The 23998-nt window shown below is 42.6% G+C and overlaps 1 protein-coding gene across 5 annotated transcripts; it reads right to left on the reverse strand.

Moving 5' to 3' along the window:
* On the reverse strand, positions 1-22870 carry LOC135092102 (beta-1-syntrophin-like). Of its 5 annotated transcripts, none has more exons than XM_063990314.1 (9): positions 22789-22870; positions 19005-19319; positions 13624-13762; positions 10206-10439; positions 9260-9477; positions 8754-8881; positions 8212-8405; positions 7534-7727; positions 1-7191 (listed from the first exon to the last, which is right to left on the reverse strand). In XM_063990314.1, exons 2-9 carry the CDS (start codon positions 19296-19298, stop codon positions 7099-7101), a joined length of 1494 nt encoding a protein of 497 aa, XP_063846384.1. In that variant the 5' UTR covers positions 19299-19319; positions 22789-22870; the 3' UTR covers positions 1-7098. The 5 variants fall into 5 exon arrangements, with proteins under 5 accessions (XP_063846384.1, XP_063846382.1, XP_063846381.1 ...); XM_063990312.1 differs by having other exon boundaries at positions 22713-22855; XM_063990311.1 differs by lacking the exon at positions 22789-22870 and adding an exon at positions 22291-22591.
* Positions 22871-23998: the final 1128 nt, after the last annotated feature.

A 23998-nucleotide genomic window follows, 5' to 3' on the forward strand; every position in this document is an offset into this window, starting at 1 on the left:
TAAGAGAAAATAGTGTCATTTATTTCAAGCCTCCACTTCTCAACTGTAATCCCAGACAAGACACTGGGCACCCTGCTTGTCTTCTCACTCCCAAAACACCAATGAACACCGATATTTAGTAGTACACTGTTGAAGCCTGACGGTGAGCGAAGCAACAATCACGGTAGTAGTGTAGTGTACGGTACCTCACCTCTTGGGCCAGCGGACACCCAGACACCTACGAGCAACTACCATCCACCAGCATCCACCCACACAGTCCCGGATGGTAGGTGGATGGCGTCACCTGGCGTCTGTGACATCAGCAGGGAGATGAATGGTAGTCTTCGGTCTTCCATTAAGCGGGTATATGTATCTTAGTTCAGCAGGACGAGGGTCTTACAAGGTAACCTCAGCAGCGACGTACAGTGACGGTAACCCCCAAGATGATACAGTAGTGGTCAGTAGTCAATAGTTAGTACGTTTTAGAAGTAGTGGTAGTACTAGGTGATGTTCCTGACCCTTAACATCAATGACAAAGTTGGGTAATCCCTCTGAAAACAGTGAAAGGTTAAAACGCGGCCTCACACACACGCACACACAAACACACCTCTTCATTACAAGCTGACACAACCACAGATTTTTATTTTTTTAACACCACATGGTTAAAATGTAACTCACTTTCTTTAATAACAACCAGCAGTTATACAATTTAATATTCTCTTTTTTTTCTCTCAATTTCAAAGCCTTGGCTACCAGTTTCCCATGTGTCTTCAAAACACTCATCAAGGCTACCTCTATTCACACACCCTAGCATTTTCTGTAATACTTGTTTCCTCACTCTATCTTTCCCCCACTCCATAGAAACCCAAAAAATTCACAATAATAGTAATAATAATGATAATAAATCTTGTGGTCTGAAGGATCAATAAACAAAACCACAAAGCAATCAATACAACAAATTCATCTTAATGAACTACAATGAATGGCACGTAAAAATACCACAATTTTGAACTACCTCAAATAATTTCACCACAGTAGTCACCAATCATCACCAACAACACTTCTGAGCATGACAAATATTTCTAAACACAAAAGGATGAGTAAAAAAAAAGAACCAAATGGAAAAAAAAAAAAACATACAAATCACATAATTTCAAACAAGACTATTGCAAACATATTACACAGACAAAAAGTTATCACTTCAACAGTATTTGTTCTTCTGTTAACCCCTGACACCTTTTGGCCAGTGCCCCTCTTACATAAAAAAAAATAAATAAGTAAAAATACTCCACTACCCCCATCACTTCTGCCAAGGGACACAACCTGAACTGAAATATTCCTCAAAAACAAGCAGTCACCAATTCAACAAGAATGATGGCCTGCTGTTGTTTCACTAACACACTGATGCCACCATTATCCCCCCATCACTTCTGCTATGACCAAAATACTACCAATGCAAAACATCACATTTGTTTTTTTTTTTTTCTCTGCTTAATTATATCGGAAAATTAACCGCTGAGATGCAATGTGCAGGTGACTGACTGCCTGACATCCCTCATACTCTCAGATGCTGATTGTCATGTCACTTCATTTCACTGGCATACTTTGTCATCTACTTTCCTCCCACACCTGTAGTGCTACATACAAATTTCCCTTTCAAAGCACCTCTGACGTAACGGATTACTGACCTCGTACAAGCGACCAACACTCATTCTCACAGTATATATACAGTGTCATCCATTTCCATGATTGTACATCTGGCTCTGAACGCATGTCTACTTCTACTATCCATCCTAACAATTGTACATCTAATTTTTACACCACCTTTCCAATTTACCTAAAAAACGAACTCAACAGTTCTCTAAAAAGTTTCTCATCAAACAGCAGAATAATGAATGCAATGCCTTCTAAATTCATTAATAATTTCCATGCCCAGTTTTTATTTTTGCTACTGGTTCCTTCCCTCACACTCATCCACTCACTGCCGGCCTTAGCATGGAAAAGATTCGTGGAAGCTCCGTCTTAAGGTTATTCTAGGACTAATTACCTCTTGCTTTCCATGCTAAGCTACACAACTCTCTCTCCTGGATACATTTTCAAAGACAAGGCTTATGTGTTGGGAAAGAGACAACAGCTGTAGAGGAGAGGCAACAGAGATGAAAGAAAACATTAACACAAAACTTCAAATCAACAACAAACTGCAGGAGGAAGGATCTCAAGTGACAAGTGTGCAAACAGACACCGCCTCACTAACACCAGTGCATAGTGAACGCCAATGAGAGAAACAGGTCAACAGGTCACACTGCATCAGATGTCGCATGATTGTCGTGGTAAGGACTCACTCTCCCCACCCCCCAATGCCCAACGAGAGCAGTGAAATGCCCTCTACAGCCAGCCCTGACCTACACTACTTGTGCTGAGTTACCCTACACACACACTGGACTACAAAAATGTTGTTGTGGGACTATGAACTATATTCTGAAACACTTCTGCACCACACCTCCACTACATTCAGAAGGTTCTAGTTGAAGTGACATTGGTTTTTAAGGGTGTTTTTATGGTTCTAGTGACAGGTTGGCAACATTTCTACATTATTAACATGATAAACACTCTCAAGAACCCGTCAAATCATCTCTGTGGCCTCTGGAAATAAATGTGGTGAGAGAGCAAAGCGTTTCAGAATACAGGCCTATGCTGTGGCCACGTGAACATCTACACCACCGCAAAAACTGGGTGGTCAAAGTTTGTATCTTGTTGGTGAGCTAACACTGGCTGACTCACATACAGGTCTGACCTCTGTGGGACTTAACAGCTAAACCAAAGGTGCTCTGACTTGGCTTCATAAAAGTGCAAAGGTACAAACTACAAGCAGGTTGCCAAAGGTGTGCAATGCAATACAGCTCCATACAATGCAGCAACTTCATGTTTCCTAGACCAGAGTGGCAAGAAATCATTAAAAAAAATTAACTAATCAAAGTGAACACCAGCTTGGAAATTTTTCACACACAACTGTACTACAAATGTCAGGTGTTGACTCTAAACCTCAGTATAATATGTACCAAAAAACTTCAGCTAACAGTATTCAAAGATAGAAAAGGCAATCGCCCAAAGCACACATACACACGTGGGACCGGCAACACCAGCGCTGACACACAGACACACGCACACACAGACGTGGAGGAGACGCCTCACGCAAGAATCCTTTCCTTCCCAAGCCATCTCTCCATCACTTGTGTCGCTCCTTTCACAGACAACAAACACCCACAGGGGAAGCATGTATGGGCTGCAATTCTTTCCTCACAATCACTGAGGTGGCAACAACGCACCCAAGGAAACAAGTGGACTCTTTAAGACAACTTGCAGTACAACATTGGCCGACAGAACACAAGCGATGCAAGAGAACACCACCAACATAAGGACTCTCACTGGCTCCCTTTGCACCCTCACAACAAACAGTATAAAATTCTAAGAGGGAGATGACAATGCAGAACTAGGGTTGCCTTGGGTCACAGGTAGTGCATTCCCCCTGCCCTATCAGTGTGCTGGACTAGCTTGGCTGTGCACTGCAGGTCTGTGTAAACACCAAGACAGTAGTATAGTACAACATTCACACCGTCATGCAGATAGAACACCTTTTGGATCACGTACACTTAACACAGCCACCTCCGTGAAGACTTGAGTCACGTGCAAAGGAGTGGTAGTACTAGCTTTTCTGACCCTGTGACCGAATCACTTAACACGGCCACCTCTGTGAAGACTTGAATCACGTGCAAATGAGTGGTAGTAGTAGCTTTTCTGACCCTGCGACCACAATGCTTCCTGTCCACCCAGGTAAATGGTTTATTGCAGCCCTCATACACTGCACTCACAGGGATGCACACACAAGTCTTAGCCCAGTGGTCCAGGCTCCTACACCTCAGGATGAGTAATACATCTGGAAGATTGTTTGCCAAAATGTTTCAAAAAGGCAGGAAATGGCTGGACTGCTTGCTCAGAGGCACACAACACAGACAGGGACAAACCATCAGATAAAGATTAAGACAACACACACACACACACACACACACACACACACACACACACACACACACTTTCCATCTATTAGTTCTCTTTCCATGCACTTGCAAAACTCAGGCCAACAAACGATAATACTGAATGCTGTTGTACTGAATTTGCACATCACTGAGATGCATATAAAAGTCTTGCCAAACAGAAACCTCACTAAATACACAATGTCATCAATTAAACTCATCATTTTTCAATTAGTGTACACAATTTCAAGGCTTCACAAAAAATATATCACCTGCTTTTCACTCCTTGTGTTGCATATTCCAGTAACACAAAACAAATGGTATTAGCTTTCAATGAATGACTATTTTCTAGAAATTAACAAAACACTTGTGGAGAAAGAATCATATAAAGCTCACTATCCACTTATAACAATCTCCACTCAAACTCTCCCACATTCACATTAACACACACATACACACATACACAATCCACACCCACACACAAATGCAATATATACATAAATACAAGACGTATATATATATTAGGCAGAACTATAACAAATGCTTATGTGAAATAGTATTTGGTTCTCATAAACAGATATATAAATGGAAGATGAATAAGCAATGTAGTATGTGAAGATATAACTTGACAATATATTAGGATCCAAAATAAAAATTTCTGCACCTAAAAATAACGCACACCTCTTGGTCTTGGCCTCAACACCATCACTGCACAACGACCCTCTGAGCAAGGAGACAGACACTTAGTGAAGATTTCCCCGTCATCTTTGACCGACTGACTGACAGATCAAGACAGTAGAGATTTCCACATCATCTTTTTCACTGACAGGTCAAGCTGCCCCAAGACTCAAGGAAGTGGCCAGGCAGCTGACCCTCTGAGCAAGGACATAGATACTTAAAGATTTCTCCATCATCTTTTTCACTGCCAGATCAAGCCAAGACTCCCTGGGTCTCTGGGTGAGTCAGTCAGTCCCCATGTGGCAGGACTGAGGCATGCAGTGAGAGCAGGGAGCTGAGAGGCACACTGTCTCTGTCTCCCTTGATATGTGATTGGTTAGGAACAGGATCCCTCCCAAGGACAGCCACTAGCACGAACTTGGAACAGCAGCCACAATGCAAGAAAAATTTCATTCCTGCTAGTCAGACACAAGAAAGTTTCACCTCAAGCGGTGATGTTAGTACGAGTTAATTAGAAAAACAACATTCATGACCGACAATGAATGAACTAGCTAAGATATGATGCTTTCACAGTAGAATTATCTTTACAGTACCTTAAAGAGCAAAGAATTTGGCAAGAAACTGCAATAATTTGCTGTGCATTATGAAAGCTGCACAGACAACTTTTGATCTTGTATTATTTACAGTTCCTCTTTTTCCTTTAGTGAGCACACACACACATCAGCGCATGACACTCTGCACCATCACCACACACACACACACACGCACACGCACACGCACACACACACACACACACACACACACACACACACACACACACACACGCACCACACACACCCTCACACCCCTGGACTGACATTGTAGCACCTGCCTGGACAGAGCAAATGTGACAGGGCGAAATTAAGGGTCTTCATCACAATTCACATGCTTGATAATGTCACAACACTCACTACAGCTTGCAGTCTGGGGGAAACCGACGGTTTGCTCAGCCTCAGGGAAACAAACACAAAGATGCACAACATTCATCTTGGTTTGCTTGGTTCATGTTGAGGAGAACACCTCAGTAGCAGAGAGTGGAGTGATGCACCCATTAAGGACTGGCAAACACGAAACAAACCTGCCTGCTACAGAGGCAGGCAAGCAAGCAAGACGTGTCACAAGCATCCCTTGCATCTGTTCTGGACTAAAGCCTCTTATGTTCGTTATGTTCTGTTTACTGAAACACTTCATGACTCATGGACCTAAAGCTAAACTCAATAACTTCGTCACAAACAACGAATTGGACTTGCACTGAAACTCACCCACAACAAAAATAAACCTGTGTGTCGGTCCCATCGTTACGAACATACGTAATATTACAAACTCGAAATTAGGCTCCACGTGACGAGGACTCCCAAAACACCACACAAGGGAAACACAACAACTCTAAAGCACTTGGGCAAGAACTCCCTGCTGCCTCCCTCCCCTGGACACAGAGAAGGGATCAATGCAGGAAAAATAAAAAATAAAAATCTGTACATAATGTTTTCTCACACAATTATTTTCTTGGCTCTGTAACATTTGCACCTTGCAAACACCAATAATCTTATTTCAGGCTGAATAATAGTAGTGTTGTCCATCTTATACTGGGAGCCGAGAGGTGAGCCAGGGCAGCCAGCAAGGTGACAAAGACCAAACAGACTCACCAGCTCCTGCTTCCTGAGTTAGCGTGCCCAGAGAAGAGGAGGGAGAGGGTGCACTCAAGTCTTGCATGGTAATGGAGCATCCTGGCACTGTGGCACTCTCTCTGCCTCCTCCCTTGTATTCCTCAGCCACTCACCAGGTGGACCCCACAGTATGGAGGGAAGGAGAACGCCTGGCTCTCATGGGCACCAGGCCAGCACTCCCTGCCCCTCGCCATGCCACACAGGGTGGAGGACAGGGTCACAGTAGGAAGTGGTCACTAATATTAGGGGGAAAACCAGCTGCCATCTCAACACACCTCCAACCCGCACTCTCCACTCCCAGACACACTAGGTGCTGCTTCTCCAATTCTGATACTGGGAATGGCCTCCTAGCTTGCATCCCAGCTGGGTTTGCCTCCTGCTGCTGCTGCTGCTGTTGCTCCTCCTGGTCCTGCTGCTGCCGCTGCTGCTGCTGCTGCTGCAGCTGCTGCTGCTGCTGGTCCAGGCTTCGATGTCTCAGGCTGCCCTCTGATCCTGAGGGGCAGCCGTGGCTCAGACTGGCTCAGCGGACGCCCCTCGCCATGAGCGGACGGTCTGGGGGGCACGAGGGGCGGGCCAGGTCGAGGGACTTTGGTCAGGTTGGTGAGGCTGGTGGGCTTGGCCTTGACAGGATGGTCTGGGTTCCCAGCTTTCCTGGGCAGCAGCGGCCCCACCGTCTTGGCTGCGGCGGGCGGCTCCACTCTGTGTCATGAGGTGAGGGTCTGCTGGTGCACCTTGGCCGACAGGAACGTGTGCAGGATGAACACAAATGGCTTGGGGTTGGTTTTCAGGTCCAGTTCCTGTAAGGGGCAAAGATGTAGCTGCTTACTTCAGGGCTGAGTTAAAAATTTTCATTGCCATTCAAAGTCAACATAAGGAAACAAAATTACTTTATAGAGCATGAGAAGCACAGTAAATTATATATAATAGTAGTATAGAAGTAATCATTAGTTAGATGAGCTGTTACATCTATTTACTTGTCTATCTACATTTAACACCTACTCATAACACTAGTGAAAGATTTAATATACTGAGGCTGTAAAACACTACATACAATTTCTTATAAAGGCTGAAAACAAACCTGTTTCTAACTTTCACACTAGCGCGCGTGCGCGCGCACACACACACACACACACACTCACCACTTCCATGTCCCCATCAAAGCGTAGCCAGATGAGTCGAGCCCCATCATCTGAGCTCATGACCAGCTTGTGGAATGGCTGTGACCACAACACCCTGCCCCGGCCACTGCCTGCCCCCTCATGTGTCGCCAGCAGGGTAAAACCTTCCTCGTGGTGCAGCACAAGCTTCGCCTCAACGCCACGCCACTCACAGTCTGCAAGAGAGGGGTTTGTCATGGATTTTCTTGATGTGTATGAAAGGTTAGGAAATGCAGCACTTCCCTTCAACCCACAAGTCCATTTTTAGGAATTTAGGGACACAAAAAGATTGTGCAACATAGGATCATGTTCTGAAACATTTCAGACTGCACCTTAATTACTTTCAAAAGCCTTTAATTGAAATTACATGAGGTTTTAAGGCTATTCTTATGGTTCTAGTGACAGATTAACAAGATCTCATTCTTGAGAACCTGGCTAATCAATCATCTCTGTGGCCTTTGAAAAGTCATGGTGAAATGACATGGCTTTTTAAGGGTATCTTTATGGTTCTAGTGACTGAATGATATTTCCACATTATCAACAGGAGAAACACTCTTGAGAAGCCAGCTAATCATCTCTGTGGTCTTTGAGAACAATTGCTGAGAGACCAAAGCATTTTAGAACATATGCCACTGAAGCACAGCACAGTACAATACTCACAGCAAGCCACCTCCTTCTGCCTCTGTACAGCTGTGTGTGCCCCATGGACGAGGACCTTCACCCAGGTGGCCAAGTCCCGGTGAGTATCATGCTGGAACACACTGGTGGACACGCCCTCCTGAGTACCACACCTCATGGTCATGGTGATGGGCTCGCTGCCGCCCAGGGACCCCTTCTGGGACGAGTTCACAATCCTGCACCAGGGAATAGCAAGTGAGTGTCCTGATAGGTAAATAATACAAGAAACAGAAGATTGGCAATTAAGAGGATGGAAGACAAGACAAAAGCAACAGGTGATTAAGAGGACAGAAAAAGACAAGATAAGACAGGGAGGAGGAGAAGGAAGAGAAGAGAGATGAGTAAGAGGAGGGAAAAGACAAGATAAAACAAGACTAGGAGGAGGAGGAAGGAAAAAACTAAGGTCAAAACCTGCTCCCATACAACTGAAAGAGAGGAATAATACAAACATATAGCACAGGTGAGAGAGAGAGGAAAGACAAAGTGACAGGAACAACACAGGGGAGTGACAGGCAATGCCTTACCGAGTGGCCAGCAGAGGGTAGAAGACGAGGGGGTTGGCCCAGGCTTCCTTGGTCCATGGCACCTCTTGGAACAGTATCATGTCGTGATCTGTCACAGCACAGAACTGGGGCTCCCACTCATCCTTGCCCTGGCAGACAGGAGAAAATAAGGCTTTTTTTTTTATTTTTTGTTGCCCAAGGTCAACCAGTGCCCCTCTTAGGAATCAATAACAGTAGACCTAATTTTTTTTCTTTTTCACTCTTTTGTTGCCCTAGACCAAACAGTGCTCCTCTTACATGATAAATAAATAAATAAATAAATGAATAAACAAACAAATAAAAACACACACACACATACCCCAACTACAGTAGGCATTTTTTTTCACTCTTTTCACTGCCCTAAACCAGCCAATGTTCTTAAAAACAATAAAATCACACACACACACACACACACACACACACACACACACACACACACACACACACACACACACACACACACACCATCTATCAATCCATCAGCCCACCTGGTCCAGCTTAAGCTTGAGCCAGCCAATGTGGTGAATGGTGGCCTTGTCCAGCACATCGCCAAGCACCCTGTTGGCATGGGCGAGGGCAGCTGAGGTGAGACGGTCCAGCGTGGAGTGCAGGGCATTGTACCAGCTCACCACATCAGCCTCCAGGGGACATCGCAACACCAGACTGTGCAGCCGGTCCGGTGAGTGGAGCTCCAGGCTGTTGCTCTCTGCAGTGGTGGATCAATGGAGTGGTGGTTAAGTCTTCCATCCACGTTCTAGTGACACATGCTGGTGTAAGCTAACATTTCTGCCAGCATGTCCACTACTTTCAAAAGGCTCTAGTTGAGGTGATACAGGTTCTTTAAGGGTGTTTTTATGGTTCTAATGACAAATTAACAAGATTTCCATACTATTAACGGGAGAAACATGCCATATTCTGTAACATTTCTGCCTGCACCAATGCTACTTTCAAAAAGCTATAGTTGAAGTGACATGAGTTTTTAAGAGTGTTTTCTATGGTTCTAGTGACAGATTAGCAAGATTTCTATACTATTAACAGGAGAAACACACCATCTTTTGAAACACCTCTACCTACATTTCCAATATTTTCAAAACACTATAGCTGAAATGACACAGGCTTTTAAGGAGGTTTTTTATGGTTCTAGTGACAGATGAACAAGATTTCTACATTATCAACTGGAGAAACACTCTCAAGAATCAAGTTAATCATCTCTGTGGCCTTGAAAAATAGTCATGGTGAGAACACTCCTGAAGCAGAGAAGGCATCAGAGGGATAGAGATAAACAGACATCAACAACAACCATGAAGCTTACCCTCTTCTCCAAAATGTGCAGTCACTGGGAAGACTAAAAGAAAATAAATAAATAAATAAAGATAAACCATCAGACAAACAGCAGCACACAAACAGCCTCACAGTGACGTCACCACCACTCACCATCACACTTGAAGTTCCTGGTGAGGTGGCAGAAGAGCAGCGGGACCGAGCGTGTGTCTGGCCCATTGGTCATGACGGGCGACCGCCTCTCCTCGTCGCTGGCCAAAAACCCATTCTCAGCCCCTAAAAATCCAGACTGAAGCTCCCACCCGATATCGGCCATTACCGAGGCCTTGCGGAAATAGGGGGTCACCTCTCGTAGATACTTGACTGTAATATAGAAGGAGGGGACCACTAGAGGCGTCAAACAGACGGTCGAGGGTCACGGCATCCACTCCCGGGGTCGCCAGGAGGGTAAAAAGTGGGGATGTTTAAAGGCACCAAACATCACCCCCGCAGTCACACAAACAGCGGGGGAGAGGTGCGGGTCCAAGGGAGGTCCGGAGGGTGAGGACAGGAGGCAAGAAGGGTCCCAGTCCAGAGAGGGAGTGGCCAGTATCAAACACCAAATAGTCCAGGTTCAAGAGGCTCCAGGAAGGGCAGGGTGTCCAGGGTGATGATGATTGGCATGGAGTCAGGTGCAGGGTGTGGGGCCGAGTGGGGGACGGAAAGCAGGCAGGCAGGCAGGGACGGTACATGCAGAGACAAAAATGGAAAAAAAAAAAAAATATGAGAAAGCAGCCAAAATAACATAACAAGGAGAGTGTCAGCCCGTGCTGCAGCGTCCCGTAGCTGCAACAGGCAGGCTGAAGGAAGGCTTTGCTCAAACTTAACCCAGAGCTACAAGCAGTTTACTCTACACAGCCACAATTAGATCCTCACTACATTGTGCCTGCATCAAGCACACCATTACCTCCACACAAGCAGAACCACAGACAATACAACTACAGGCATGAGAAACACTGCACACCAACATACCACCACTCTCAACATTCAGAGGTGTCTCAGAACATCCAGAATGGTGTATGTGTATTACTGAATTTCATTTTTAGTGTGTGTGTGTGTGGGGGGGGGCAGGGAGCCTCAACTTAGCCAGCCTGGTAAGTGAACAGTAAATGAACAGTAAAATAAAGAGTGTGTGTGCTTGTTTTCTTCACTGTTCTGTTATTGTGTGTGTGTTCTCATCCTTACATTGTACCCCCTCTCCCAGTGCTCTCCTTCACCAAATAAAGATGAAAAGGTACAAGAAATCTGCGCCATTGACTCGAGTGACAGGATAATGAGAGGCATCCCAAATGGCAAGTAATGAGGGGAAAATAATAAAGGTTGGGTCAATAAGACTTCACCAGATAGCTTCCTAGTTAGGCTTGAGCAAATCCAAGATTAGAGTATTTATATTCCATCACATCTTTAAAATTAAAGTGACACATGCACAACTTTATATGGCTACTTGCACTGTAGTAGGCATTTGAAACAGTATACTAATAAACCAAAAAGTATATTAATAGAATCATGCACCATCCATTTTTATCATATGTTACAAAGTCATCATAAGTCAACACAACATATTAGGTAATACAGTACATCCTGCAGTGCAACTTACACAGTACTCTCATGGCCAATAAAATGCAAACACTGCACCAACAGCAGGGCACAGCACCACAAGAACAAACTCACCCACAGTGGCCAAGTAACACTGCACACAAACACCCTTGCCTTGCCTCACACTGGTGCCGAGTCCTCCCATACACCTCCACCCACACCGTCCCACTCCCCACTACACCCACACCGTACCACTCCCCACTCCATCCACATTGCTCCACTCCTCACTCCACTAACAACAATTCAGCAAACTTCCACTCCACTCCACAAACAACACCAGCAAACTTCCACTCCACTCCACTCCACTAACAACACTTCAGCGAACTTCCACTCCACTCCACTCCACTAACAAAACTTCAAACTTCCACTTCCACTAACAACACTTCAGCAGACTTCAGCATTTGTGTTATTCCCCTTCAGGCTTCTGGTGTTTTCATATTTCATAAGCATTGAGTTTGGATGCTACAGTTGATGCACCTCACTGTAATTTTTATCTTTTTTATCTAACTTTTTCTTTCAGTCTAAACCTCAACATCAACATGGATGTTTTATAAGGAAGATGGATGTTTTACACGAGTTTAAGGACAGAAGTCAAGAGCCACTCTACTAAGTGGTTCAAGGGCTTCAAGGGTTATCATTACTGTCCCCACACATGTAATAAATGTAACATGAGGAGCTACAGTACACAAAATGCTTCATATCATTACTATCCCCACACGCTATAAAAGTGATGTGACGCGCTACATACAAACTAGTCATCCCTCAGTAACAGGCACACTCATGGATAAAGAAAATCTATGGATAATCAGTGCCCCCTTAAGAAACTGCATGTAGATGGTTACAAACATTTTAGTTATCAATTAACTAAAAAAACACGGGTAGGCTGCCTCTCATCACTGCCTCTGTTATTTGAATTCATGGCTGGCAGCAATCCATGTAAAAGTAGAACTGTGGAAACTGAAACTGTGCTTAACGAGGGATGACTGTACATACTGAACCAACAACAGAGAGAATTCTCAAGATCCAAGTGACTTTAGCATCTCCCAACACAATAGTAACCTCTTCACCATACGAGGAGCTACACACAAACTACATACTGAAACAATACAGAAAATCTCAAGATCCAAGTGACTCCAGCATTTCCCAACATTGCATTTGCTTCTTCACCTAAGAATGTAAAGGATGGGTTTGGAAAGATACTGTGCTGCAATATAACAAAATAAAAGGGTAAGGAAAATTATATACATTTCACAACCCCTAACATGAAGTCACTTGACACCACACTCAGCCAGACTAAGCTTGCACAATCCACCATGCACACACACACACACACACACACACACACACACACACACACAAACGTGGTGTATATTCCCTCTAAAAGATAACAGTAGAAAAATATGACAAAATTTAAAGTAAAGGGAAGAAAATTCTTTAAATATGGTTCAATCCTACATTAATGCAAACACATGATCTTCCTTAACACACACACATATAGATAAGGAAATAAACTGTTTAAGTTCCTGACATAAAATGCAAATACTGTTAAAACTGAAAAAAAAAAAAAAATAAAAAATGTGTAATAAAAAGCTCATTTGTAATTGTACCCCACTAGAAGAACGTGGAATACTGGAATTGGTACCTAAAGCATCACACACACACACACACACACACACACACACAATTCAGTGACTGACAAAGCAGCGAGTGCAAGGAGCATTCACAGCTTCAAAGATAAACGTGATAAAATTAACTTTAAAAACAGGGCATTACGAGCTTGACTCAATCCTGTAAAACTACAACTAGGTAAGACAAACAGCTAAAATAGTCAGATAAATACTCATTCAATTGAACACTGTACATACCACAATCCCTATGGAAAAAGAACAATTAGGTAAGAAAACACCACACACACACATACACACAATTCATTTACCTTCCAGTGTTACCACCTTGCCGGCTCTCTTCAGTGCCCTCACTGCCTCATCATGTGTTGCCTCCTTCAGGTCCTCCCCATTCACTGAGAGGATTGCATCTCCAACATACAGATTCTCCGTCATATCAGCTGCCATGCCCTGGAGAGAGAAAGAGAGACGTGGTGAAGGAAATGAGTGGATATGCGGGTAAGAGGCAAAACAGAATATCTCGGAATAGAATGGGATGGAAGGTTAGGTGGAATGGAGTGTGTAACAGTGTATAGGTGGAGAGAGTATGTGATGTGGTAGAGGAAATGAAGTGAATATGTGGGTACAAGGCAAAATGGAATATCTCAGCAGGAAGGGATGGAAGGCTACGTGGGATGGAGTGTGTAACAGAAAGCAGACGGAGGCAAATGGACTTTCATCACGGCCATCCCACAAAGGAAATTCTAAGAAACAGGCATCAGAGTATCTAAATAAGGCAAAAAATAAAAGTGTCTACTGGTTGGATGGTATAAAAGAAGTACATTATGAGACTGTATGACTAATAAATAAAGTGAAAGTAGAAGTTAAGGGAAACTAAAGGGATGGAAGAATGATGTGAATGGCAAGAAAAAAATGGATATAAGTGTGTAAGGTGTGTAATATAAAGATAGACTGATTAGACTGTAGAATAACATTAAGGATGGATGCAGAAAGTACAAGAGAGTAGAGTGGTAATGTATAGCTATGAAATAATTGAGGAGCACAAGTGAATGTTGAGGGAATGAGAGTAAGAGAGGATGACTGAGTGCAAGACAAAGAAATACTAGTCAGAGGGACAGTGGAGCAATGTTAAAACCAAAAATATACAGCAGAATACACTAAACTGGTAAGGTAAATTACATAATGGGAAGCTGAAAAATTGAAGTAAATGTGGAGGAAATGAGAATAAGCAAGGATGAATGCATGCAAAACAAAGAACAGAGTTAGAGGAACCATGAAGCAACATTAGGACAAAACATAAGGAAGAGGACACTAAACTGACAATATGAAATAACATAATGATTAGGAAAAAAAAAAAAAAAAAGATAGAAGCAAGTGTGACAGGAATGAGAATAAACAGGGATGAATGAGTGCAAGACATACAGAAATACTAATCAGAGGAACAATGAAGCAACATTGAGACTGAACACTATAAAGGAACACAATAAACAGAGGTAAAAAAAAAAATGGAAAGCTGAAAAAAAAAAAATTTGAACACAGAAAGTAAGTATAGACAAGAGGTGACGGCCCAACTTGGCTCATTACCCAAGTTAGGCCCCCATCATAAACAACTCAGGCCACTTCAAAAACAAACTTGAAGTGTGAAAACCCTCAGCCTTTATGGCACATAACATAGGACAAGGGGATGGGGTGAAATGGGCTTTGTTATAGTGCAGCAAGGGAGTACTCAAGGCCTCTGGATGCCTTATGATAAGCTGGAGTGCTAAGTAAAATAATAAAATATGAAAAGTGGTAAATGAAATAATGAATTGTGAAAAGTTTTCAGTAAAATAGTGAAATATGAAATGACACCTAACTTAAGGAACCTTGTATTTTAATTTGTTGATAATGAAATAAAGTGCTAAATAAAAAAAGTAATAAAATGTGAAATAACACTTAACTTGGGAGATTTTGTATTTCAATTTGTTAATAATGAAATAAAAATTGAATAATAAATGTGAAGCAACACCTAACCTAAGGGAATTTTGTGTATTAATTCGTTGATGATGAGATACAGTGCTAAACAAAATACTCTGCATGAAATGACAGCTAACTTAGGGTGATACAGTATTTTGATTTGATTATTCCCATGAGGCTTTACAAAGTCAGCATTATTTTAGCCTACCTACCTATCAATACCCCAGATCAATATCTGCCTTCAATAGAGACAAGACAAGAAATCTCCCCCTTCTCCCACTAAATAAATAAATACACAACTCTTGACTTCTATCAAGACTTGTCCTTCTATCACACATATACTGAAAAATCTCCTAACCATAATGTTCAAAGGGTACTTAAGAGACAAGACATCTCCGTTTCTCCTACTAAATAAATAAACACAAAACCCTCACACTATAGTCAATACATCAAGTTAAGTTGTGTGGCTTGTCTATCTACCCATCACATACACGTGTACTGAATCATCTCCTAACCATAATGTTCATAGGGTAGTTAAGAGACAAGACAAGACATCTCCACTTCTCCCCACTAAATAGATATATACACATTCCTCTCACTATAGTAAATACATCAAGTTATTTAAGTTCTGTGGCTTATCCATCTATGCAACACACATACACTGAATATCTACCCTTGTCCCACTAAATAAATAAATACACAGCCTTCTCACTACAGTAAGTACATCAAATTATCTAAGTTCTGTGGTTTGTCCATCTATCCTGTAGCTCATCCATCTATCCATCACACAATACTGAATCATCAGTTTTGCTTCACTTTTTATCAACTCTTTATTCTAATCATCTCTCAATCACAAAGTTTAAAGGTTAGTCAGTCTGCTCAGCCTCCACTTGACATGTGATCTTGACAAGTAACCTTTACACACAAGACCCAAGAGCTTTCAGGAACAATAAAGTTTGATGTTAATCTGATAGCACAGCTGCTGCCTTGCCTCACCCCACGATCTGACATAACCTGTTTCTTCTGATCAAGCTGTACTACAACATGTGGGTTAAAGCAGCACTGGCACTCCTACAGTGATCTTGGCACATCTACAGCAGGGAAGAACTGCCAGGCTTCAAAATAGTAGACACTGATCACCCAGCCACCCTCAGGCCAAGTAAAGATGACCACCACAATGACAATGAATATATAAACTAAAAATAAATGCTAGATATAAATAAGATGATTCTTGACTAACTTGACTTTGAAATAGTAGACACTGATGACCCAGCCACCCTAAGTAATGATGACCAGCAGAATGACAACGAACAAATAGACTAACTAAAAATAAATACTAGATATAAATAAGAGTCTCTGATTAAACTGACTTCAAAACAGTAGGCACTGGTCACCCCACCACCCTCAGACTAAGTAAAGATAACCAGTAGAATGACAATGAACACATAAACAAGAAATAAAAGCAGCAATAAGATAAAAGTAAATTCATTCCTGATTAACTTGACTTCAAAACAGTAGGTACTGATCACCCAACCACCCTTAGGTAGACCAGCAGAATGCCAATGAACAAATAAACTAACTAAAAATAGATATACAAATATAGAACCAAGATGAAAGTTAGTTGGCTCATGATTAACTTGACTTCAGAACAGTAGGCAACGATCACCCCACACCTTCACACTCAGTAAAAATAACCAGCAGAATGACAATGAACAAATAAACTAACTAAGAATAGATGAAGAACCAAGATTAAAGTTAGTTGGCTCCTGATTAACTGACTTCAAAATAGTAGGCACTGATCACCCCACCACCCTGACTGAGTAAAGATAACCAGCAGAATGACAATGAATAAACAGACTAACTACAAATGAATACAGAACCACAATGAGTCAGTTTATTCCAGATTAACTTGACCATGAGACAGTAACCAATGCTTCCACTTGGGTTATATTTAGGGTACCACCACTACCATATAGTCTAGAGTAAACTGGTATGGCAGCACACACACAAGCCAGATGGTGCCTCATCAGCAAGGCAATCAGGAATTTATGATCATTGCCATAAAGGTATCAAAGTAGGAATCTGGTTTCTCTTCATGTTTTCTGTTCTTTTCTTAATGTTCCCTTAATGATTTATCTCTCTCTCTCTCTCTCTCTCTCTCTCTCTCTCTCTCTCTCTCTCTCTCTCTCTCTCTCTCTCTCTCTCTCTCAATCTCTCTCTCTCTCTCTCTCTCTCTCTCTCTCAATGTCATATAGCTTTCCTTAGCTAAACTATTCTTTGTTTTTATTTTTTTCTCAATGTTCCCTAAATCTTTTCTCTGATAATTTTTTTCTCAAAGTTCCCTAAGTCTTTTCTCAGCTAAATTAGTTTTTTTTTTCTTAATTTGCCCTAAATTTTTTTTCAGCTAAATTATTCTTTTCTCAATCTTCTCTAAATTTTTTCTCAGCAGGATTATTCTTTTCTCAATCTTTCCTAAATCTTTTCTCAGCTAAATTATTCCTTTCTCAATCTTCTCTAAATATTTTCTCAGCTAAATTATTCCTTTCTCAATCTTCTCCAAATCTTTTCTCAGTTATATTTGTTTTTCTCAATATTCCCTAAATCTTTTCTCAAATAAATTATAACTAAATGTATTCACTAATTTCCATGTTATTACTCAATAATTTACTTGCCATTGCAAGGAAATTCAGCAGTACAATCTCTATGTGAACACTGACTTTTCTTCTTCACAATATCTAAAAGCATCCTTGAGTCACCTTAATAACACTTGGGCTTGGCATCTAACTAATTCTTTGTGGTGAAATACTGCATTATCTGATGTTAAGTGAGGGATGCAAGAGGAGTTCTTTGCCAGCAAGGTGTGGGCTGGGGGAGCTGATGACAAGACAGCAGCAAGGGGAGGAGCACAGGGGTAATGCCATGAGGGAGGAGATGAGCCACCTTCATTCACTCTATGACTGCCAGGCCAGGAATGACTTATTTTGTGCATCCAGTGTTTGACATCACTTCTGATTCAGAGCCATGAACACTTGTCATTATAACAAACTCTGGCACCTTAGTGAACTTTTTTTATCCTAATTTTGTTGCCCTTGACTGGTGCCCCTCCTACATAATAATAATAATAAAAATAAAAAAAACTGCAACAGGAGCATTGGGTTCAGATCACAGGAAGGGAAAGGAAAAGAATGATTGGATGACACACATTACTTAAGTTGAGCTGTGTTAATCAGCAGACCAGAAATCACTTGTCTGAGGTCATAAAGACTAAATGTGATGACTTGACAAGAAAAAGTTGCAAGTCACCATGCAGGTTGGCAGTAAGCCATCAGGCTACAAAGACTGAGTCACGTACTCAGATGAATAAGTATTTTATCTGCCTACTTATCTATCTCTCCAGACACTTATTCCTTGTTACAACATCACACGCTCATCTGTGTTAGCTTCCACCTGTTCCTGTCCAAACATGTCATCTCTGCAAGTTTCACACACACACACACGCACACACACACCTCTCTCTCTCTCTCTCTCTCTCTCTCATACTAACAATGCAATACTAACATTCCTCTATACCCATAATCCCCTCACAACACACTCAATATTCATCCCACACTTACACATCCTACTTGTCATTCCATTCTCAACCAGCGTCTTCTTCCAAAACACCAGTAATGCCAATGATCACAACAGTCACACAGGCACTGCTTCACAATGGAGGCATCAACACTGAGGCACTTACCTTGAAAATCTTGGATATGAGGATTGGCATTTTGTTTTCCCGTCCACCCTTGATGGAGATGCCCAGGCCATTGTTGTCAGACTTGCAGATCTGGACGACTCGTTTCTGGCTGGCGATTGGCTCTGGCACCTCTGTGGGACCGCCCTCCCCATCCGAGCCCTGTACGGCACTCAGGTCATCGAGGTCAGTGAGGGTCACGAAGAGCAAGTCACCCTCCAGGGTCAGCCGAGCTTGGTGCCAGGTGCCGCCTGACCCCCCCACCAGCACCTCAGCGTTGCCCACCTTCTCTCCCATGGCGCCGCTGCCTCACATCACCTGCACCATACCAACACAGCTGTCAGTGCCACCACACCAACACAGCCTCACACCACACCAACACAGCCATCAGTGCCACCACACCAACACTAAGCAAATCAAGGTCCACTTCCCACACTGCTACCCAAAACTGAAGCACATTTTTGAATGGGTTGTTTTACTAACCACCTTCTCTCTTCACATCATCTGAACCACACCAACACAGCCCACCACAGCCTCACACCACCTGCACTGCACCAACACACCACCTCAATGCTACCACATCAATGCTACTCAAGTCAACCTCCACCTCCCAAACTGCCACAAAAAACTGATGTACATTCAGGTCGTTTTGCTACACCAACACACGGCATCAATACGAACACAGCACGTCAATGCCACCATATCAATGCTGCTCGAATCAACCTCTGCCTCCCAAATTGTTTCCCCAAAACAGATGCACATGTTTGGGTTATTATGTTAGGTTATGCGTGATGCAAGGTTTGATTTGAAAATTGCCTTACTCTTTTTGTCATCAGTATATTACACCTGACATCAAGAGGATGTGAGTGGCAGGAGAGAGTGAGTGGCAGGTGGGAGTGTAAGTGACAGTCAGGAAAATGTAAGTGGCAGTTAGGAGAGTATGAGTGGCATATGAGTGGCAGTTAGCAGGGTATGAGTTACAGTTAAAAGAAAGTGAGTTGCAGTTAGAAGATTGTGAGTGGCATAAGTGTCAGTTAGTAAAACAAATCTTTAACATTTTTGCAGCACATCAATTGTCTCAGAAACTGCCACATGTGAAAAAAAATATATGTAACCCCTTTTTCAAGTTAAACATACTCGAACAAAAAAACCACGCAACAGAACAATTTTTTTAAGAAACAAGGTAACACTGTCACTTATTATCCATGAAGCACAATTTTCCTCTCGACTACCTTACAATTTTCTCCCAAAAACACAGAAAACTAACTTAACCCTCCTTTCCACTAAGGTGCATTCACATTAATCTGGTATATACCTCTCCTATCCCAGAAAACCCAATGCACTCTTTCCTAATCACCACCACTAACTCATCACACAACACAGAAAAGTACCCAAACCTTCAGTTCCATCAAAGGTTTAGATTAATCTGGTATATACCTCTTCTATCAAGCACCCAATGTATTCTTTCCTAATCACTAAACTAATTTATCATTCATCATACACTCTTTAAAACACCACAGAAACAATGACAAACAGACAAGAAAAACCAAGATGAAAGGCAAGAAAAAAAAACATGAAAGGCAAGAAAGACGGACATGAAAGGCTAAAAATACTGACATGAAATACAAGGAAAACCGACATGAGAGAGGCCATCTCTGAGAACTGAATCCTTGCAGGAAACTCAAGGGCCAACACAAATTCAACACACCATAAATTAAGTCGTCAAGACCCAAGTGATTTTTGATCGGCTTGGACTGCCATCTTCTCAACACCAGTCGCAGAAATAACCTACACCATTTCATTTCCAGACACCAACTGTTTACTTATTTCCCAGCAAAACATGACACTTTTTTCACTTATGATCTACACAACGAAGGGATCAGCAGTAAAATTAATGAATCAAGTGAATGTAAACCTAACTGAACCTAATCTAGCCCTTGGGTGGAAATGCTGTTATTTCAGTAGAGGGATGGCTGCAATTGGGCCTGATGGGTTCTTGCAGCTTCTCTTACTTTTTTATGTTCTTAAGTTTTCATTATCCTCAGCCTCAGTAACCCTCCACACCACCACCACTATTACCACCAAGACATCAATGGTACAAGTAACAGCCATGTTAACCAGTACCACACCTCCACTCAGCAACACAAAACACTAATATAAAGGTTATCGCTTCACGGGATAACCCAAAATTCTAAAATTTCAGGTAATATTTTGAGGCATTTCAGTTATTTCCACACCATTTCATTAGTCATTGGAGTTTCTTTTGGTGAATCAGTGAGCGAGCCACTCATAGTTTTCTATCAAGATATTGACTGTTGGAAGTTAACAGCAAGTGAAGAGGGAAAGAATGGCTCATTAAGGTAAAGAAATCAGTAAAATGTTAACATTTCACCTGTCTCTCTATTCTTGACTACTTTTTCCTGGTAGTTTTTGCCGTTTTGAATTAATCTACTTGTTATTTTCCCACAAATCATTAGTTTTTATTTAACTAATCTAACTAGACTAACCTAACCAAACTAACTTCACTTCATCTAGCCTAATTAAACTTAAAAAATTGCTACCAGCATTATAAACAATTTGTGGTGGGTATATATATGAAGTTCAAATCACTTAGAATGAAAAGCTGTATCTGATGAGAAGGGTAAGAAAAGCCATGTTGAGACTGGTGAAAGTAAAATATCAAGAACTCAATCACTCTACCACTAGTAAGTTAACCAATACACCACTCACCCACCAGTAAGTTAACCAGTATATCACAACCACCAGTATACCAGTTAACCTAACCAACCCACACTGCATGACCACAAGGAACACCCACCCCTTGCCACACACTCACTGCCTCTCCCAAACATTTGTCTTTTTCACTCTCACACACCACACCACAAGGCAGAAAAGATTAATCATTACACCTGAAGCCAGTTTTTCAATCACCAAGTCAGTTATTCCTTCACCACTGTTCTCTCGTCTCACTAGTTCTGCTTCTCACTCAGGTCGACTCTTGGCTTCAGTGTGACGGTAACTAGGGTAACTGGCGAGGTGTGCACATTTTCTGCTCGTGAATTGAGTGGTTAGTGTTGTGAGGTAACATTCATTAATTCCTCCACCACACTCGCCTCACATCTCACCGGTTCTGTTCCTCACTCAAGATAACTCTCAGCTTCAGTGTGACGGTAACTGATGAGGTTCACACATTTCCTGGGCATGAAATTGGTTGATATTGTGAACAAGATATCAAGGTGGAGGTAAGGCAACAATTAATTCCTTCCATCACTCTCTCCTCTCGTCTCACCAGTTCTCTTCCTCACTCAGGGTAACTCTCAGCTTCAGTGTGACGGTAACTGGGGTAGCTGGTAAGGTATGCACATTTCCTTATCGTGAACTGAGTGGCTGGCGTGTAAGTGGAGGCCAGGAGCTGCTATCCACCACCACCACCACCGCCCTCACCACCCAGCCAACTGTTGCCTCATTCCTTCTTCCACCTCTGATTTCCCCTCCCCCCTCCACACCCTGGGATTAAAACACGGGGAAACAAGCACGGGACGAGGTGAATCCCCGTGTATTATCCTCACTAGCCATTTATCTCAGTGAGTTTAGAGTCTCATGCAAGAACCGTCATGCAATTTCGCATCCTACTCCTCCTCCTTATCACTCCTCACATCCACTGGTTTCTTCTCCATTCCAGCCTCTTTTCCAGACACAAATTAGGCCTACCCTCGCCCGCCGTAGGCCTCCCAGCAGCCTGCACATCCACACACCAAGTTAAATGGATACAACCTGAGCTACGCACGGGCAATTTAAGTCTCACTCCAGCCAATAACAAAGTTGCGTAGATCAAAGGTTTTTTGCACCCTTTCTTTTCATGTTCCCCGCGCGTTTCAGGGACATCTTTCAGCACGAGAGGAAGGAGCAGGGAGGGATTTTATTGGTGTGTGAGTGTGGATGTCCCAGCGGCTTCATAAATGGGGGATTAACAAGTGTCTCCCCGTCAGGTTGCTTGCATCTAACACCTCAACCTAGCTGCTCCTGATCCCTGACTCACTCTTTGCAGCTGCCTTCAGTCGCCACCAGCTGCAATATATATGGCTGTTCCTGACCTCCCACACACTGCACTGATTTTTTCATATTGATTTGTTAAGAGTAAAGGCATCTCTGGTGAGGCTGCGATGGCCAAAATATGTTCTAAGTCGCTGTGACATGTTTCGGACACGGTCGGTCTCTGGCACCAAAAGGAGTGTGGGAATAGCCGTGTGTGAGTGTGCCGGAACGTGCATTAGCGTATACTGGTTAGCATGCACGTAGTATATTAATGTTAAGTAAAGTACGTGTACTGTTTAGGATACAAAATAATAGACGAACACATTATGATAGCACCGGTCTCCCTTCCTCTCTGTATATTCACTTGCGGTATGAAATAATTCTCACGTTAATTGGCACGGAGTAAAACATGGAGATTATTATAATTACGGGACGTAAAAAGTGACATCCTTTCATCCCTCACCCGTGACCATATAATGTTCTGAATGCTCTCTCTCTCTCTCTCTCTCTCTCTCTCTCTCTCTCTCTCTCTCTCTCTCTCTCTCTTGTAATCAAATTGACTGCACATCCTCTCCCCCATACCATGATGCTTCCCTAGGACTGAGGAACAACGGGGAGTAAGGGCTGAGAGGGATGAGAGGAGGGTGTGAAATGCATGCAATGGATCTCTCTCTCTCTCTCTCTCTCTCTCTCTCTCTCTCTCTCTCTCTGTGTGTGTGTGTGTGTGTGTGTGTTGCAATAATTCTATCCCCATCATCATTTTCATCACTACCACCACCATCATTACCACCATCATCATTATCATCAGCAACAGCAAGCACCCATCCTTTGAAGGACAGGGCAAAGAGTAGCATTATCACACACACACACACACACACACACACACACACAGAGGACTGCTCGCATTAAATCAAGACACGCGTGCGTGACGCTGAATGTATCCCAACACTGCTGTCAGTCTG

Source organism: Scylla paramamosain, chromosome 39 (genome assembly GCF_035594125.1).
Source record: "Scylla paramamosain isolate STU-SP2022 chromosome 39, ASM3559412v1, whole genome shotgun sequence".
Classification (NCBI taxonomy): domain Eukaryota; kingdom Metazoa; phylum Arthropoda; class Malacostraca; order Decapoda; family Portunidae; genus Scylla; species Scylla paramamosain.

Coding starts and splice junctions, on each gene's coding strand:
- LOC135092102 (XM_063990314.1), bottom strand. CDS start 19,298: ATGGGAGAGAAGGTGGGCAACGCTGAGGTGCTGGTGGGGGGGTCAGGC. Junction 9,478..10,205: donor CAGGAACTTCAAGTGTGATG/GTGAGTGGTGGT, acceptor CCACCACTGCAG/AGAGCAACAGCCTGGAGCTC. Junction 7,192..7,533: donor TTGATGGGGACATGGAAGTG/GTGAGTGTGTGT, acceptor TGCCCCTTACAG/GAACTGGACCTGAAAACCAA.